General features: G+C 32.2%; 1 protein-coding gene across 1 annotated transcript in view; it reads right to left on the bottom strand.

Annotated features, from left to right (window-relative positions):
* The window catches only part of LOC132756062 (rho guanine nucleotide exchange factor 18-like), a gene marked incomplete at its 5' end in the record, with an annotated part of 64013 nt that extends 42556 nt beyond the window's left edge, over window positions 1-21457 (bottom strand). The window contains 9 exon segments of the mRNA XM_060747037.1: window positions 10791-10861; window positions 11444-11570; window positions 11997-12117; window positions 15137-15262; window positions 17211-17255; window positions 17625-17646; window positions 19508-19670; window positions 20189-20286; window positions 21315-21457. Coding sequence (XP_060603020.1) covers window positions 10791-10861; window positions 11444-11570; window positions 11997-12117; window positions 15137-15262; window positions 17211-17255; window positions 17625-17646; window positions 19508-19670; window positions 20189-20286; window positions 21315-21457 — 916 coding nt within the window.
* Window positions 21458-21843: the final 386 nt, after the last annotated feature.

Raw genomic sequence — 21843 nt, 5'->3', positions numbered from 1 at the left:
TTTTGGTTGCCACGGGGCGGGGCTGATTTTGACCCTAGGGCTATAATTTGAACAATCTTGGTAGAGGTCTACCAGACAATGCCTTATGCAAAAAATCTAAGCTCTAGGCCTTTTCGGTCTTTACAAGAAGGTTTTTCAAGTTTTTACTATATGTACATATAGTGAAAATCAATGACCCCCGGGGCGGGGCCGATTTTGACCCAAGGGCTTTAATTTGAACAATCTTGGTAGAGGTCTACCAGACAATGCCTTATGCAAAATATCTAAGCTCTAGGCCTTTAGGGTCTGTACAAGAAGATTTTTTAAATTTATTCTTATAATTCCTTTTGGTTGCCATGGCAACCAGATTTCTGCATGGAATGAAATTCTTTGAACAACTTTGGAACCCCTTCACCCAAGGATCAACCCTGCCAAGTTTGGTTGAAATTGGACTAGTGGTTTTTCACAAGAAGATTTTTTAAGTTCACTATATAATCTATATAACACACACACACACAAACAAACACACACACACACAGGTGAATCGCTATATGCCACCGCATCGCAGATGCTGCGGTGGCATAAAAAACAACATCAATAAGGTCACTAAATTGAAATCTAAATTATATGATAGTGGAATTGATGAATAAAGTCTGCATGGTTGTGCAAGCCCAGGCTTGGGTTTATACTATTGGTCACTTTCTCTCTTGCTGGGGTTCATCAACTTTAACAACCTGACCTTTGTCATTTTATATGTAACATAGTTTGGTCATTTTATATGTAACATAGTTTGGTCAGTCAGAGTTAATGTTTTTATCAAATCCTTGAAATCATTTTGAACTTATTAAATACTGGATGGGAACTAAGGGTGTACATAGGGTAAGTGTTCAGGAATGTAATTATACCTGCCCAAATGCGATTTAAGAATGTTTACCTAGGATTAAGGGAAAGTTAATTGTAAAATAAAGTACAGTAGTGAATGAGAAGAAGAAATAACACAGGAAAGTTTTCACATAGCAAACACTTTAATGGGTTAAACTTTCATTGAAAATGACTTAAGGAAAACCAATTTATGTCCATTTATACAACAGTAAGAATGTTGAATTTCAAATTTTTGACATTTTTTCTACTATTTTGGTTGACACTTGCTATAAAATCAGTTTGAAAGTCTGCGCTATAGGGACGAGAAAATAATCTTACCTTTTCCATTAAAATTAAATAAAATGCTTAACCGTAAACGTAAAAAATATCCAGATGTAGTACTTTTATATTCCCTATACATGTATAATGTTACTAAAGAATGGTTCATTAATTCTGATTTTATTAAGATTAGAAGTGATTTTATGGGGGTACCATGTAGATACTTGTATCAAAATATATTTTGCAAAAAAATGATCTCATTTACATTGACATTAAACAAGAGATGTTAGTTGGATAGCATGCTCAAGTTAGCTCAACAATTCTCAATATTTCATTGTCAAACAAGGCCTCTTCAAATTGTCTTAGTTCACTTAGCTGAATTATAAAAAGGAAATATATGCTAGAGTTAGGTGTCTTGCTGAGTGATTTACAACAATAACCAAGAAGATGTGTGAAGTGTCAATACTTTTGGAGCACAAAACTTCAACCAGGAAATTTTCAAGTAAACAAAGGGGAATAATTCTAGTGCAAATCCATGCTAGAGTTATGTGTCTTGGTCAAAGACCTATAACTAATTTCATGAAGTTGTGTGTAAAGTTTCAAGCAGTTTTAAAATGTTGTAATAAGTAAATGGTTGATACAGTAAACAACTGTAATAATTATAGTATTGTATATAATAACGTGACCATATACTATAATTTAATGTATCATTCCTTCAATGGGAGTAGGTTAGCAGATAATATTATGCTTAATAATACTGTTTAGCTACTATTATAGGAGTAAAAACATAATATGACTCAAGCTTTACAAACTGTTTTTATATTTTAATCCCCTCTACATATTTGTATAATCTTGCATGTCACAGGTACTGCCAACTAAACAACTGACTTAATGATTATTAACCCATGAACTACCTTCTCTACAAACTATTGACTTTTCTCACAAGAACAAATAAAATCTTATATAAAACAAACAACTTAAGTACAGCAATTAACATAAAAACAAGCAAAATGACCTGATCTGTATGACAAAACTACAGTCAAATTTTGAAGTCAAATTATACATTGTGAAGCAGATTATATTGAAATTTAAAGGACCACAATGGCAGCTATATACATGTATACTTGTCTGTATTTTGCATATTATTTTCAATTCCCTAAACATTGTACAATTCCAAATTCACAATCATTGATAACAATATTTTTCTGCTTTACTTTTTTACCATGCTTCAAATATAAATACTTATAGTATAAAATTCTGTTCCTGTATTCTGTATATTCTATTCGAATCTGACATGCAGAATGTCATATCTAATTATGTATGAACAAATAGAAAACAAATAATAGGCATGTGGTGCAGCAATAAGGCATTAAGCGAACATTCTCTGTCAGTAGAACTATCAATTGCAATTGTTTGGGTCAACCACAAAGGTAAGAATACAAAAAACAGATAAAAGTATTTCAGTTTAAACTATGCTTCAACAAGTACAAGATTTGATTTTTCTTTTTTTTTTTTACTTTGGTTTTTACATGTGACTTTCCAGCTTTTATGGTGGACGAAGACCTCAGGTGCCCATCCATGCATTATTTCAGGCACAAATGGGCACCTCAGCTTCCTCACAAAAAAGAATCCAAAGTCCCTATCCAGATTCAAATCCACAGCGGTGAGGGGCAAGTGGTTTGAAGTCAATGATCTTTACCACTCGGCCACGAACGCCTCATAAGATTTGGTTTAAGTTTTATGTTGAGTGGTATTCTTTAACTGTTTCATACTGTTAAACATATTCAATCTTAACATTACTGAAATATACTTCAACTTGTTACCAAGAAAATACATTAATTTTGATACTCGTTATGCAAAGAAAAAAAGATATTTAATTTTAAATATCTGTATATGGAAGAGAAACAGGTTAATTTAATGATGTGTCTTACATAATGTGAAAGGGGCGGACTATTTGTAGAGAAAGAGTTTGAACAGGAAGGAAATGGGAAGGGAAGGTTGAAAATTCAATTAAATAAATAAACATGTATGACAATTTCTTTTCATCATCATACTGTATGTTTATGTACACTTAGGCTGAACAATTCAAAAAGATATCTAACAGCAAGTACAATTCAATGTGTCTAATAATAATCATATCTATAAAAATAGATCCATATATAAAAATCTGGTTGGAATGTCACCGATTAATTGTTTGCATACAAAAACTTGACACATTCATAGCTACTGACCTAAGTAAATTGTTCACATTTGATCAGTGGAATGTAAAACCCAAAACCACCTGACAAACACAGTTTCTCATTATATCAACATAAAATCAAACCATACATTTATACCTATGACCAAACCCTCCCCATCCTGCGATCCAGGTATATATAATTAACATATCCCAAATTAAATTGTTGTAAATTTGTGCATTTATCAAACTTAACAAAGTTACAAGTATACATGTATATATTGTGGTAATGGAGAACAAAGAATTCTCGTTATATCTATCAGTGACTAGTAATAATGACTTTAATGGATCTGGTTAACGAATAGATTAAATTGATCCCCAATGAATCACTAGCGAGTGAAACAAAAACAAATATGTAAACACAATACAGACTATTTCAATAGATAGTCATGCCAGTTTTTATCTATTTATATATACATTACAGTACAGAATAATTACCACTGCAAGCCATTTAGCGAAAGATTTTGTTTAGATTTTTGTTTCTTTATAAGATATTATTAACCATATGCATACAGGCCTAATTAAGGTATGTTTTTAAACTACAAGAAATAATTTTTTTTAATGGCACATATAGATTTTAAAATACTTTCAACCATTTGAATGTTTGCCGAAATAATGGGTAGTTTATACCATCAGTATGGGGCCAAGTTAGCCCTATATAACTTGATGTAGCTTTGAGATAGTTACCTTCCAGGCAAAGCAATATTACTCTCTGACATTGGAAGTCACATAGTATAGGTAAAGACATTTTGGAAGTAACATGCCTAATGAAGAAGTATTAAATAACTGCCAAACTTCCACTAACTGAAACCCCGTACACGAACTAAGACCAGGGCAAGATCATTAAATTTAAACCACTTTTACCATAAGGAAGATATCTGTCAACTGCACCACTATCATGACAGTGTCACAGGGGACATGATTGTATGTCTCTGCATTTTTACCAATGAGACTAATATATAAATCATTAATATTTACAACCTTTTCCATTTTTCCCCCAAGTCACTCTCCAATTAACACCTGACACAATTAACATATCTACCTATCTTCACCCTTTAATTAGCATTATCTCTAAACAAATAATTCATAAGCATGTTTAATCTATGCAAAGTCACTTGAAACTTATGACTCATTAATGAAAGTAGGTCAGACCTGACATTTAGTAGTGCCGAATTACCAACAATGAAGGTGAAATGAAAACAATCTTACATAAAGTTTTAACAATTCAAAAAAACAAACAAAAAAACAGACAAAAAAGCCCCATTAATATTAAGTTCTCATATTCACAATAATGAATCAGAATATTTAACACATTTAAACAAATTCCGACAGAATTTAAGAGCAGTGGTGTACTAATAAAATCATAAATAGCAGTGTCTATAATGGATCTCAATTTCAACCACAATGAAAACATGAAAAACTAAAATATTTCAACTGCTTAAGGGAGATGGGCAGGACAGGGTAGGGCATATTTAAGGGCAGGGAAATGCAACTGTTTTCAATGAGGCACTTGTTTTCCTGTCATGTGAATGAAACAAATGCACAATATAATTATGAAGTCCTCAAACATACCATGTGTTTGCATCCATAAATTTTCAAGGTCCATTGACTTATTAACCTCAACAGACAAGTTTCAAGATCTTATAATTAAGAAATAAAGGGTCCTCCAACATTTTACTGATTTATCATTAAATCAACCAATACCAGAAAAAAAAGGATCACAAAATAATGGACAAATCAGACATTTCATTACAACATATACTAGTATAGCACATACTTAATATGTTCACTAACTGTCAACATTGCATTTTTTACATATTTGTAAACTATTACTTTGTCATTTTATTATTATCAGCCTGATCAATTTTTATCATGTCTGAAACTGGCTCAGTACTAAAGATTCATGACCTACACTGGAAAATCATGAAATGACTACAATCCTATTTCTAAACAAATTTGATATTACATTACCAAAACTTATAGCTTGTTTACTAAATCAAAAAAACAATTTTTCATGAACTCACCTGATGAAACTCGTGTTTACGTGGTGACGCAGGTGGATAATCATATGATGGAGAATTGTCTATGGTATTCCTACGTTGTGATTTCTGTGGTGGTCTTGGTGATGGTTCCGCGGAACCAGGATTTGAACGCGGTGACCTCTGGGGTAATCCTGGGGAAGGTTCAGCAGAACCAGGATGGGAACGCGCCAATCTCTGTGGCACAACAGGTGAGGGTTCAGAAGATCCGGGATTAGAACAACTCTTATCATGAAAGTTAGTTCGATTATCATTTTGCCATCGAGGCGACAAAACATTTGACTGATCTCTAGGAGAAGTAAATTCATTCATAAGCTGATTCATACTATAGTGCCAACCAGGTGAACGTAAAGGTGGTTCTATTGAACACTCCCCCTGGCTTCTAGCATCTTGCAGCCAGGCTGGTGATCGAACCTGAGAGTCCTCAAACTTGCTACCTGACTCGGTGAATGATGCATGACTATTATTTGAATACCAACTAGGAGACCATTCAAGGTCTCCAGACCCCATATCAACAGGTTCACTACAGGTCCTTTGATGTATAGATGACTTAATTCCAAAATTTCTCGGTGGCACCTCAGGCCCATGTTGAGGGAAAAACTGCCTCCTTTCCTCAACATCCGTTCTTGGAGACGGAGTATACTCATTAGGCCTTGTTTCATATGTTCTCTGTGGGCGTGGCGGTCTTGGAGGGGGTATGTCCTCAAGATCAGCCCCTCCCTGTGGTACTGCAGCATCCGGCACCAAACAGTTGTAATAAAAATTATCCGTCATTTTTGAAGGTCTTTTTCACAAACCATATCACAACACTCAAAAGACAATAATCTGTGACTCATTTCCAGGCATGAAAGAATCACTTTAACATTTTAATCATATCAGTTCTTAATTCAGACACCTCCATTCCGATACAACTTAAAACATATTATCAATCTATTCAATTCTTCCAAATTGAAATTATAATTTCTATTCAAAATTCACTCAACAATGAAAACAGATTATTTTAAAGCCACTCTGTCCTAATATAGGATTATATTACCGAAAAAAATCCAAATCCAATATTCAAATCTTTTTTGTCAATCGTTTTTAATGTTTTGGTATGTTGGTATTTAACCCTACCACATGTTTTTGTACACTGTATACCACTCGTACCACTGAATTTAATGTATCTGATAAGGTTAGGTTATGCATATTTCGATGACAAACAATACACCACTACCTTCTCTGGCTATCAACACATTAAAATCAATATGAAGTTCATTCATTCAACAAAGCACAGGTAAATCAATATCACATCAGAACAACATGACAAAATCTGCGACAGTACGTTACATAACTCTGTTCAACAGTAACTGAATGCCGTCATCAGATAGAAATCTGGTTAAATGAGGTTTGTGTAACTTATAGCCAACATTAAAATATCAAATTCTCTTTTCCTTCTTTTTTTTTCTAGAGTATAAGTCATACAAGATATTTATCCCCTAATCTAATCAGTCAGGTGTTCTTACAATGACTAACTTTCTCCTTATTCCTGTTATATGACCAGGTACCTTATTCCTGTTATATGACCAGGTACCTTATTCCTGTTATATGACGAGGTACCTTATTTCTGTTATATGACCACCTTGTTCATGTTTTATGACCAGGCACCTTAATCCTCTTATTAACCAGGTACCTTATTTCTCTTATATGACCAGGTACCTTATTCCTCTTATATAACCAGGTACCTTATTCCTCTATGACCAGGAAATTCTCTAGGATACCTTATTCCTCTTATATGACCAGGTACATTATTCCTCTTATATAACCAGGTACCTTATTCCTCTATGACCAGGAAATTCTCTAATATGACCAGATACCTTATTCCTCTTATGAGTGGGTACCTTATTCCTCTTATATGACCAGGTTCCTTATTCCTCTTATATAATCAAGTTTAGTCAACTAAGTGTATATATCCTTTCCCTTTTGTTTATCTAACATAATTTGTAAAATTCCAAACTATCACCATGAACTCTGTAATATTCTCTTTAAAATTGTCTCCCCACTGCCAATAGAATCTATTGTAACACTAAACCGGAAAGACCATTTTACTATCTACCAATTTCTCTTTTCATTTAGGATCCTTCTTTGAAACAAGTCCAGATTTTTCTGTGAAGTTTCAAGATGGATAATTTTCTAAAAATAGATTTTATCACAACACTATGTAGGACATGAAGTTGACTATGTTGTACTGCTCTATGCCCAGCTGTCACTATCATGTATCTTTCTAATGATAATTAGAAAACACGTTTTATCGTTATTGTCAACACAAATGTTCTGTTAAATATAATCAATGCACAACCTTCACTGCCATAAAATCCATATTAAACTTTTATTAAGGCAAGGTGAAAATATTAAGTCATCATTATTTAATGATTTCAATCTATACCTGATTTATCATGATTTTGACCTAATTTCCCCCCCACCAACAATTAAATTAGCACTTCACTTGTTGCCCTGGGGGTACAGTCCGTATTTGACAAGGTATATCATCCAAATATGTCATTCAGTTAACACAAACTATAATAACACTTTAGATAAAACCATGTCCTATTAAAAGCCAAGATTATTCATCAGGGTTTATCTTTAAATCCTACTAGATTAATTGAAGCATGTACACAATGAGATACACATCAGCCTAGCTTTGTCCAGCACTTCCGTGTGAAGATAATCATGTATAATACATTAATCCATTGTTTCTACAAATAAGCGACCAGGTGTTATTAAGTACAGGTATAAAACAATGTGACCTAAATCTCAACACTTAGATAGACTTAATCCTCTTTATTTCCTCCGATAGTAGGGCCAAATTTATCATTAAATCCATATATATATGCAACTTTCCATCTTAATTTCCTCTTTTATTAGTTAATTCACAATTACTTCTCATTTTGATCCATGTATAAACGTAACCACCAGAAGACAGGATATATGTAGGATTGTGGGTAAAACGAAAAAAATCTCAAATGACATTATCTGCCTTCATTTGTGGAGATCTTCACAAAAACAGCTGATTTACACATTGTTTATGCACAGTACAACACACTATGCACACTGACAGTTGACTATTATATGGCTGACCGAACATGAACATTGTAAATACAACTATAACACTTGTATGGTCGCAACCCCGTCACACAACAATGTGTATATTTATCTGTCAATCTTTTTTATACTTGTACAAAAAAACGTACACACTTGTTAATACAAAGAACATTTTAAACAGTCCCTACATAAGTTTACTACATGTCACATCAAATTTTACCTAAGATTACTCTAAACAAAATAATTAAACTAAACTTAATGCCCCCATACACCTCAACAGCTGAATACCTGTCCAAATTATTTTTCATACATAACTTCAACATTTAAACTAACCACAGTCTGTACTAAATTCCTTCATTTCTTAAAAACTTTTCCTCAAGCTATATCAAATCAACCACATATAATCATTTAATAAATAATAAATGGTCAATTATCTGATTAAAAGTCAAAGGAAAGCAAGTAATTACAACAACCAGGTAGAGGAAGAAAATTAAGATAGCAGAGGTACTTTTTTATGAATGAATGTTGAATGAATGTTATAATAGTTATGAAAATTATTTCCATAAAGTCCTGAACAAAACCAAATTCCTTACAAACTCGTATAGTCAGAGCTACAGTGTTAAAATCATAGTTGAAAATAGGAGATCAACTATTGGAAAGAAGAACAATAAACGTAATACAATCTTCTTGCATTCATTTGTTTACATATAAACAGCAAACATAGTTATAGCTACTACTTATTTTTTTGCCAGGGTTCACTGATGTAAATCAATTAAATTATAACAAAATAATAACGACTATACAAATGTTCACATGTATACAGTTTTTAAGGTCACATTCCTCAGTCCCGATATTTAGTCTCCGTCTAAATGATAAGTACGTGACATTTGATTTATTGAACTTTAATTCGCCAGCTTAATTCACCAGTTGTATATTTAAATGTTCACATACAATTATACATTACTTCTAGATATCTCCAAATAAAACTTGGTACAATAACAAGAGCGATCAGTGGTCACATGTGTCGCCTCATGATGACCAATTTCATGTTGGGACAAGTTTTGTGACAGACGGACAGACAGACGGACTGTGCACAACTAGCCTTGGTACTGATCATTCCTGTAAAGTTTGGATAAAATTGCACCAGTAGTTTATGAGGAGTAGTCCGGACAAGCTTTTGTGTATCTGGCAACACACAGAAAAACACCTTTTTATCAAAGGGCCATAACTCGGCCAAAAATCATTCAACCGGAAAACCCGTGCAATATGCGCAAGGACTTGAGCTACAGATCAATCCTGTAAAGTTTCATTGAAATTGCACTAGTAGTTTATGAAAGGTAGTCTGGACAAGTTTTGTGATGGACAGACGGGCGGACAGACAGACAGACGAAGGAGAAGTGATCCCTATATGTCGCCACTACTCCGTAGAGGGGACACAAAAATAAAGAAGAAAACAAGAGTACTGGTGATAAAGTAAATTTTAAAGATCCGTTAATAAGGCCCAAGAAAATGTTAACATAAGAAACTTCCAATCAAACATTAATATTGATATGTTATATTAATCTAAATGTTACACAGGTTGGAGATTTGAAGATAATATTAATTCAGCTTGAGATAAATATTGAAATAAATTAAACTTTTAAAGTTTTTAATTGCATTTGTTTTTCTTTCCAAGATTGAGGAGAAGGAAAAAAACAAAGAATTTATAGACTTATCAATTACAAGTTATGCCTGAAACTTGTTGACAAAACTACCACAGTATTCCCCTTATTTTCACATTATTTGACATTGACAGGTATAAGAGAGTTACTTTTGTCAGTGAAATTGCCAGATATGAAATAAAGTACCACATAATTTCTTTTGAAATGAAGCCAGAACAACTCTACACTAATTAAATCTGATTCATAAATATTGTAGGTGGAGAATTAGTTCTGTAAATTTTTATGAATGACTTAACTGATATAATTGGAACCTTCCTTTACTTATTACAGGCAATTAAAAGTCTTGTAAATATAGGTTTATACTAAACCACAATACTGCCAGTGAAGGAAATGAGTGAATAAATAAATGAATAAGTGGATGAATAAATGAGTGGATAAATAAATAAATGAACGAATGAATGAATGAATATATGAATGAATGAATGAATAAATGAGTGGATAAATAAATGAATGAGTGATGAATGAATGAGTGAATGAACCGACAAACAGTAATTGTCACAACTGTAGGCTCCTACACCAATTATATGTTCAATGAACAAACTGTAAATAAGACAGGAAGATACAAACTAATGTAAGGGAAGTAACTGTATTTACCTTTGATTTGTTTTTATCACAGGCAGGTATGTGTTCTTTGCACGAATGCTCATGAACATTTACTAGACATACTGAAAATACAACAAAAATAATGTATCAATATACATGTATACATAAACCATTCAATGTAATCATCAAAACAATCTGTTAGCAATTCTTGCTCAAGATATGTACAGAGCAAAAAAGCCATATGGTCACATTATAGATTCATTACAAGAAAAAAACTCTGAGACGTTCTTCCATGCATTATTTCAGGTACAAGACTAGCACCTGAGCAGAACCACCAACTTTCCTTTACCTACTTGGACAGCTTTCAATCATTTAAGAATTAAAAAATGCCATTGTGATTTAAACTCAGGTTATTGCCCTTATTTTGCTATAAAGCTTCAACAAGAACTTTTGTAATACTGGAATAATGCAATCTTTCGTAGAAATGAAAAGAATTCAGCTAATATGAAGGGTGGCTTCCTCATATGAAACTTTAACTTCCAACCTCATTTCATACCAACACAGGTGAGTAAAAATTTTATCTCAACCCATGGGAGTAATCTGAAGTCACTGACTGACACTCAACAATGAAGGCCCCTGCACTTTTTCTTCTGACAAGAAAAAAATCATATATATAAATTTGTTTTAAATGATAACTGACTTACTTTGGCATCTTAGCGCTGGTTTATTTGTAAGTAGTTTATGGCACACATCACACGTGGTGGCATTACTGAAGCTAACTGAGACAAAGCGGTGACTTGATGACTTACTTTTCCCCTCTTTATCTTTGTTCTGTAATAATACAGTGTCATATAAAAAGTTTACTTAAATAAAAGAGCTCCAGAAAATATTTAAAATTTCTCTGCAATATAATTACATTAAAACTTTACTTAAAATATACATATACCTTCTTTGTGGCTTTTATCCTACCTAAAATAAGTCTGATAATTATAAAATCATACAACTTTGAAAAATTACTTTTATATGGCAAAATAAGGAAAATTGCATGGAAACCATTATGGAATATGGAATAAATTACAAAATTACTGTACATAAAATTTTAAGAAATTCCTAATGTTTAAACATAAGAGTATTTAAATCTATAAGTGGCTATTTGGTTATAAATATAATAATGTGTGAGAAGAGTTTTTAATTAATTTCTCTAAACTCTCCCTTACATTATGTGGTATATAACAAAGAACAAGCACCGGCACTTACCTTTTTGATTCTATAGCTACTATGGAAACGAGAGAACATGCTAGGTTTCCTCTTCTTGTCTTCTTTATCCTTTGGTTTTGGTGATGACAGGTTAGATGAGTCATTGGAGAAGTTGGAAGGGCTGTAAATATTTCTATATGTCTATAATCTTATATGAATCCAAAAAGAACAACCACACGCGTACATTCAGTTATTTTTTTAATATTCAAATCGATTTCGAACAAATATGTTCTTCGTCAGTGAATATACAACACAAGGTCATAAACAAACAAACAAACCTTTTCTTGAATCTTAAACAACTTTCTTACTTTGCTAGCTATCATTGTATGTCTGATTCCAGAAATATTAAAATAGTCTGCTTGTGGAACTCTATATATGCGAGGTTCCTTTTTGTTATATAAATATAACCATTTTATTTGACATTCAAAAAGACACTAGGATAAAATCACTAGTCTATTCTCAGTGCTAGCACAAAAAGGCAACAACAATGACAAATGTAAAATTCAACTCAAGGGAGGTTACTTATCATGATTTTTTCAACTTTTGAAAGCAATTAAATGTTAGCCAGGAAATTTCATCCTGAAATATTTCTGAACTGATCAAATTTGTTACTTGTTTTGTAAAACAATATTACACATATATCTGTTTATTATAACCATGCTGGTAAAATTTTCTGTAAATAAAATACTAGCTGGTTTATATAATAAAGCAAGCGCTGGTGTTACAAGTGCAGCATGAAATAATAAATAACCAATCACAATAAAACACATATTACAATCTTGTACATTGCATGAAGTTTCATTCTAAAAACATGTTTTGCAAAAGTTTTATCTAATGCATCAAGTGATCAAATTCCTTTTTTGGTATCATTTATGATGGAAAACCTTTTATGTATATGCATGTACATTGTAGATACCTATAAAAGCAAGAGGGCCATGATGGCCCTGAGGTCGCTCACCTGTATATAGGCAGTTGTAAGACACCCTTTAGAAGATGATTCATGATGTTAAGTTTTTGCTTTACACATATAAGAGAAAACAATGACCTTCCCCCCCCCCCCGGTAGAGTTAATTTTAACCCAAGGGCTTTTATTTGAACAAACTTGGTAGACACCCATAAGAAGATGTTTCATGCTAAACATCTAAGCTCTAGCTCATTAGGTTTTTTTAAAAGAAGATTTTTTAAGTTTTTACTATACACATAGTTAAAAACAATGACAACCCTGGGGCGGGGCCAGTTTTGACCCCAGGGCTTTAATTTGAACAAACTTTGTAGACACTTATTAGAAGATGTTTCATGCTTAATATCTAAACTCTAGCTATTTGGGTTTTTTCAAAGAAGATTTTTTAAGTTTTTGCTATACACATATAAGGAAATCAATAACCCCCGGGGCGGGGCCAATTTTGACCCCAGAACTTTAATTTGAACAAACTTTGTAGACACTCACTAGAAGATGTTTTATGTTTAATATCTAAACTCTAGCTATTTGGGATTTTTCAAAGAAGGTTTTTTAAATTTTTGCTATACACATATAAGGAAAATCAATGACCCCTGGGGCGGGGCCAATTTTGACCCCAGGACTCTTATTTGAACAAACTTAGTAGACACCCATTAGAACATGTTTCATGCTAAATATCTTAGCTCTAGCTCTTTGAGTTCTTTAAAAGAAGATTTTTTAAGTTTTTACTATATGCATATAGGGAAAATCAATGACCCCCCTGGTGCGGGGCCAATTTTGACCCCAGGGCTTTTATTTGAACAAACTTGGTAGACACTCACTAGAAGATGTTTCATGCTAAATATCTTAGCTCTAGCTCTTTGGGTTCTTTAAAAGAAGATTTTTTAAAGTTTTTACTATATGTATATAGGAAAATCAATGACCCCCTGGGGCGGGGCCAATTTTGACCCCAGGGCTTTTATTTGAACAAACTTGGTAGACACTCATTAGAAGATGTTTCATGCTAAATATCTAAGCTCTAGCTCTTTGGGTTCTTTAAAAGAAGATTTTTTAAGTTTTTACTATATGCATATAGGGAAAATCAATGACCCCCGGGGCGGGGCCAATTTTGACCCCAGGGCTTTTATTTGAACAAATTTGGTAGACACTCACTAGAAGATGTTTCATGCCAAATATCTAAGCTCTAGCTCTTTGGGTTCTTTAAAAGAAGATTTTTTAAGTTTTTACTATATGCATATAGGGAAAATCAATGACCCCCTGGGGAGGGGCCAATTTTGACCCTAGGGCTTTTATTTGAACAAATTTGGTAGACACTCATTAGAAGATGTTTCATGCCAAATATCTAAGCTCTAGCTCTTTGGGTTCTTTAAAAGAAGATTTTTTAAGTTTTTACTATATGCATATAGGGAAAATCAATGACCCCCTGGGGAGGGGCCAATTTTGACCCTAGGGCTTTTATTTGAACAAATTTGGTAGACACTCATTAGAAGATGTTTCATGCCAAATATCTAAGCTCTAGCTCTTTGGGTTCTTTAAAAGAAGATATTTAAAGTTTTTTCTTTCGGTTGCCATGGCAACCAGAGTTCCGCATGGAATTAAATTCTTTGAACAATTTTTAAAGGTGACCACCAAAGGAACATTCCTGTGAAGTTTGGATGAAATTGGTTTAGTGGTTTATGAGGAGATGTCATTTGAAGCAAAAGTCTATGGACGGACGGACAGACAACGGACGAACGCCGAACGAAAAGCGATCACAAAAGCTCACCCTGTCACTTTGTGACAGGTGAGCTTAAAATTGGCACAATCCATTTTACTTGATAATCTTCAGCACTTAAAAATGAAGCAACAAGCCTTTAATACATTGGTTTATGAATTACTTAATTTAAATTTTAGATAAGAATTAAAAATGTCCACAATACAAAGAATAAGCCCTTTCAACAGTACTAATTGGATTATTCTAAGCAAGGATAGGGAGATGTAAATCTAACAATCTACTTTTTAAGAATTACAATATTATCATAAATATTTAAAACTGTTTTTTTTTTTACTATGTAGGGGAAACAAGGGAAGGATATCAAGGAATAACTGATTATCTTTAAGATTACAGTCAATTTAAGGATTAATTTTCTGCGCTTGGAAATATAATTCTAAACAAGTTTGCAACAGCATACTGAAAACTTACTCGTTTAAGAAATCTAAAAGAGAGAGTTCCGGTTTGCTTTTTTGCCTACGATTGTTTTGGTTATTTTCGTACAAAACATCAGCAGAATCCTCCTCACGGATTTCGTCTTGCCGCCGAAATTGTGCGCTATAAAGCAATATAAAAGCTGTGCAACAAGTTAATTATACACCTTTACCATAGAAATATACATGTATCATGTTAACCTGACTGTTATTGTTTTTTTTTTGTCTTTTTATTTGCAACATGTTACAAATGCCAATATCTGTACCAACATCATAGCTCTTATCTTGTAAACTTTAGATATTTCAATATTAAAATTCAGCAGCAGACGGTATAAAGACTGGTTGAACTGTACAGACTGGTCTTGTTTTATTCTGACCACAAATAGAGTTCAGCAGCAGATGGTATAAAGACTGCTTGAACTGTACAGACTGGTCTTGTTTTATTCTGACCACAAATAGAGTTCAGCAGCAGACGGTATAAAGACTGCTTGAACTGTACAGACTGGTTTTGTTATATTATGGTCATAAAGGCAGGTCATTACTGTTGCTATCATTCATGAAGATAACATGACACATGTATATTTTTATTTTCCGTTGAAGCTGTACTGGTATATCTATATTTAAGTTAAAACTCTTATTTCCTTGTGCAGTATGAAACACAACAAAGCCAATAAAATTTCTAAAAACACTGTTTTGTCTGCCGTTAATAAATGCACAATATGGTTGCATTAACTATTATCCTACATGCTAGTGTTAACAAACAACAAATTTCAATTGAAGTATTATTATGAACAGAGAGATTTTTAAAATACTGCTCAAGGAAATGAAGGGTCAAATCTAGCTGTCATTACAGTACACATATAACAAAACCATTTATTAGTTATATAAATATGATATGCATATATATGAGGAAAATATTACTAAATGTTACATTATTAAACATTCTTCATGGAAAATAATATCATATAAGGCACTTGATTATATTCATTGTATAATAAAAATAAAAAATCTGGTATAACATGCAAAACAAGAAAACACAAAGACAGTTCATTGCATCACTGCAATTTTTGTTTTTGGTGTTATGAACCTTCTTCATGTTATAAAATCTCTTATTTCTATATCATAACAAGAGTTGTCAGTAGGACAGTGCTCTTGACTCCTCACAGTGCTTGATAGTAAAACAAGAGCCTGGGGAATGTAAAATTTTAAAGTTCAAAAATGACATAATTTTGTCAAAATCAATGTTAGAGTTATGTGTCTTGGACAGTGACATCCTATTATGCTCTCAAATAAGTCTATGAAGTTTAAATCCATTCTCTTTGGTCATTTTGGAGATGCCATCTTGCACGCAAAAACTTAACCAAAGTGTGACGCCGACGTTGGAGTGAGCATAATAGCTCTCCATATTCTTTGAATAGCCGAGCTGATAAAACTCAGCTATACTTAAATAAATTCTTAAGTTAAACAAAGATTGTATCCCATGCTCTCCATGTTTCCATGCTTAAGTATATATACATGTAGGTTAGTATAAAGTGTAGTATCTTGTGTATTACATTACATCACCATTCTGATTAGTAAATGTGTATCTGCATTGTGCATCATAAAACAGGTTCCATATCCAAACTAAACATTTAACAGGTACAAAACAAACTTAACAGACTTGAAAATGGTTAAAATGTGTACATTTGTAAAGGAAAGGAAAATGGGTACAATTTTTAGATTTTTTTTAACCGAAAACTGGCATATTTTTATCATTGTGAAATGTGTGTCTTGAAGAACATGCATTTTTTTAACATTATAAATCATGCAGATAGGCTATTAATGAAATACTCTGGGTATGTAGAATTATCATGTCACTCATGTCAAAGATCAAGGTCATTTCAAAATCAGGTCAACTAAAGGTTAGATTTTGACAAATTACCATGGCAACATAATAACAGTAATATTTACCACCCAATATCATTTATTTTAAAATATTTACAATACTTCACTATACTTCAATCTTAACAACCTGTGACCTTTTAACCTTGACCTTTAACAGTGCAAACATGAATTTTGACCTAAAAACTCACTCATGTTCTGCTATAAGATTTTGTATAAGCAAGTGGGATGGGGTCCTGTAAAAACATGGGTTTATTGTCAAAAGTGCAACATTGTATTTTTTATAAATATCATCTTTTTTCTCTTCCTCACAAAATTTCAGTCTTTATTTTCTTTTTTATATAAATTTAACAAACATCTCTATTTTCTCAGCAACACTTATAATACTTTCTTCACAGTATGTTTAAAACAAAAACATGAAGCTGTTACAAAGTGAGCTACTTTTCAGAGGTAATTTGTTAACATAATATATGGGAGACAAAATAAAAACATAAAAGCCAAAATTCAACCCAAAATGCAACAAATACACTCATTACCTATGTAAAATATCTGGCAAACGAAAAAAAAAATCTTAAAAATAAAACCTCAAAAACTAAGCCACTTACTGTTTGTCCTTGTAGCTTGGACCTGAAATTGTAAATTAATAAATTATATCATGAAATATTGACATAATAGATAATAAAAGTACCCGATATATACAAAGTTAGCCAAAAACAATAGTATACTGATAAGACCTGCATCCAAGGCCAGAATTATAAGTTTTGAGGTTGAATTTAAAATAAAGACAACATAATATTGCTCAGGAGTACCATCTTTGATCAAACATAACTATAACTGGTAAACTGTCATATATTTTGCTCACGAAAATTACTTAACCAGTAAAAAACGTTTGGATGCTCATCTGAGAATCTCTCATGTTACTGATACTTGAATTGATTATCCTACCACAAATCATTCATTAAACTAGAATCATTTATGTTGTATGTCTGAAAGTACAAGCATTGATGCCAGATCTTACCATACCCGCATAGCTTTACAGTCTAACTTATTTCTTAAACAACCAAGAGTATCAGTCAGTCAAAATTTAAAGTAGTGTTTGAATATATTTATAGAAGGAACTTTAAAGTGAATTGGTCTAAAATGGAAAGTCTGTAAAAACAGTTTTCATACATTGGCAAATGGGAGATACATGCTCCAATATTACATTGTATAAGTTGTTATTATGACCTTCTCCTGTAAAGTCATAATTATATTGTGATAATGTTTTTATTTTAACATATGCACTGTTCATTATCTTGTAAATATGCTGTATTATGTCATCATGGGCTTATAAGCCTTTTTGATTGAAATAAAATGTCTGTCTGTCTGTCTGTCTATATATATTCATATAACAGATAATAAAATTTTAAGGAACAAAATATTACTATTCATGCATAGTATTTATACTAAATCACCAAAAACTTTTTTTCAAGCAATATAAGAATATCCAAATGCTACATTTCTTTTTTTTTTAAACAATAATTGACATGCATAAGGAAAATGTGCAAATTGTAGGCCAACCCACTTTAAGGCAACTTCATTTTTTTCCAATTAATACAGGTTTTCCAGGAAAGTGAGTATAATTATGTATATCTGATTGTCAATTCATTCAAATTTGAACTAAGTTTAGTTTATCTGATTGTCAATTCATTCAACTTTGAACTATGTTTAGTATATCTGATTGTCAATTCATTCAAATTTGAACTATGCTTTATATATCTGATTGTCAATTCATTCAAATTTGAACTATGTTTAGTTTATCTGATTGTCAATTCATTCAAATTTGAACTATGTTTAGTTTATTTGATTGTCAATTCATTCAAATTTGAACTATGTTTAGTTTATCTGATTGTCAATTCATTCAAATTTGAACTATGCAATATATATCTGATTGTCAATTCATTCAAATTTGAACTATGTTTAGTTTATCTGATTGCCAATTCAATCAAATTTGAACTAAGTTTAGTGTAACTGAGTGTCAATTCAATCAAATTTGAACTAAGTTTAGTATATATGAGTGTCAATTCAATCAAATTTGAACTAAGTTTAGTTTAACTGAGTGTCAATTCAATCAAATTTGAACTAAGTTCAGTATATCTGAGTGTAAATTCAATCAAATTTGAACTATGTTTAGTATATCAGATTGTCAATTCATTCAAATTTGAACTAAGTTTAGTTTAACTGAGTGTCAATTCAATCAAATTTGAACTAAGTTCAGTATATCTGAGTGTCAATTCAATCAAATTTGAACTAAGTTTAGTATATCAGATTGTCAATTCAATCAAATTTGAACTATCTTTTATATATCTGATTGTCAATTCATTCAAATTTGAACTATGTTTCGTATATCTGATTGAAATTCAATCAAATTTGAACTAAGTTTCAATATTTACAAGCAATGGTTCAAATGGAGGAGATATTGATACAGCTCTGAGTACAGGTTACAAACCTTTCTGTTTATCATTTGCTGTGGCAGCAGGGATGGAAGACATAGAGAAAGCTTTGGTTATTTTACCATGAGGCATCACACCTAGTGCCTCATTGTCAGTGCTTGAACTTGTACTGTGTGTCGAACTTGACATCTTGTCTAAAGAACTGCCAGAATGATGACCCTGTAATAGAATATTTACATCTACTTAGTCATGAAAACTATAAAATTATTGACATCCATATGAATTTTCTTTTTTCAAACATATGAGCTTTTTTTCAGCCTTGACAAACTTCACCGCATTATATCAATTTTTACTTACATATTTTATATAAACAAACTGTTTTGTTGTGTGCAAAAGAATCAAGTGCCATCTACTTGCCTATAATAAGATATGAAAATAACTGCTGATTTATTGATATTTTTAGGGGCAATTTATCATGTTGTTCATTTGAAATTAAAAAAAAATCATTTTGTTTTACCTAATTCATTTTATAATAAAAGTATAGGTTTTATATTGTCTATCTACGTAAAATGAAAAATAAGCATCCATCTTTGTCAGTAATTTCCTGCAATTCTTAGAAATTTCCCAGGCAAATACAGCGTAATTATACAATTATAGCTCTGGCAGGGATGTGGTTAAACTCTGTGCTATAGACAAGACATTATTGGCACGAGGAAGTAAACATTAGAGTATCAAACCTTCAAATTTCTCATCAAATGTTCTATATCAGCACTATATCTAGCCTTGTTTGCTGACCCACGTCCTTGCATGGAGTTTTCATAACCCTTCTCATTGTCTGAAATGAAAAACAACAACACAGATTACTCAGGGAAACAAACAGATAACTCAATACTGTTGCAAGCAACACCTCATTTGATTTCAAGTTTGTGTTTGTTACTTTATTCTCTGTCATGGTGCAAAATTTTCTCTAGTTGTTTTGGTGAAATGAAACTTTCTACAAGTTACAAATGTATGCCACTTTTTTTCTCTCCTTTTTTTTCAAAGAAAAAATGCAGGATAACTCATTGAAACAGAGCAAAATAACTTTATTATAGAAATGTTTTTAACCTTGCATAATGATAGAGAATAATAATATCATAATAATACTTTGAAAAAATGTAATTAACCTTGATTCTAGCAGTTCTATAGACTATATCATATTTTTGCATTTGATTTGTGTGACAAGTTACCAGACAATCTATCAATATGTTGCACTGTATCAGACAGATTAAAATATACTTTTGCCATGTTGAATAATTATTATAGTGACAATGTCATCTGGTCAACATACAGAAATTTTCTGTATAAAAAAACATCATAGTGGCAACATGGCCGAGTGCTTAACGCATCGTTCTAGTAATTTATTGATCGCTAGCCACATGGGTTCACACCCCGTCAGAGGCAAGTCGTTGTTTCCTTGAGCAAGAAACTTTAAACTCATTGCTCAGTACTGGTTGGTTCCAGGAACGGATTCAATAGTGTGTCTATAAGCTTATAGCTTCCTACACAATCGAACTAAGTTAAATTCTTTATAAACAAAAAAAACAACATGCTGAGCATTAGAATTTTGTGAGCATTTGTGCAGTGCATTGTAAAAATCCCTAAAAGATGACAGAAATAAAGTCCTGATATATATAAATTGAAAAATTAAACTCGTGTGTGATAATCTGAGCTATAAACAGGGGCCTTCTACATAAATCACATTTCTAGTACATGTATCAACACCATGAACTATTTGTGGCTATTATTATAAATCACAATAAAGACAGGCCCTTAAAGCATGTCTTAAGATGCTCTGAGGAAATCAAATTTTGTTACATGTACCTCTGGCCTCATGTTCCATATCACCTGTGCTACGTACACCACCTCTTCTAGTCCCCTCACTGCCAGCATTAAGGAGACCATCGTTCATATCCTCTTCATTACATAATGTATTTTCAATGTCTTCACTTTGAGGTAATACAACACTGAAAATATAACAAAAATCAACTAGAACTATCACTAAATGTGATTAATACCCCCACAAGTCTGCTTTGGAAATGAGGATGCTACTAGTAACAGAATACCTTGTAATAGAATTGAAACATAGAGTTATGGTTGTGGGCAATTAAAGATAAATGTGGTTCATGTATGTTGCATTTCCTTTCGATGTGGTTGGCCATTGATGAAGTTTAATTGAATTACTCTGTAATAAGTCCAGAAAGACAAAGAAAAAGAACAAAGGGCAATAACTCTATAAATACTGAAGATAGAGTTATAGTTCTTGTGCACTGCACTTCCTCTTATTGTGCTTGACCATTGTATGAAGTTGTTTTGAATTCCAACCAGTACGTTTTAAGTTATGCCCCGGACA

This window comes from Ruditapes philippinarum, unplaced genomic scaffold (assembly GCF_026571515.1).
Source record: "Ruditapes philippinarum isolate M1 unplaced genomic scaffold, ASM2657151v2 ctg2653_1_1_1_1, whole genome shotgun sequence".
Lineage (NCBI taxonomy): Eukaryota > Metazoa > Mollusca > Bivalvia > Venerida > Veneridae > Ruditapes > Ruditapes philippinarum.
The sequence above is the reverse complement of the archived record's forward strand: the minus strand, read 5'-3'. Positions and strand labels throughout refer to the sequence as shown.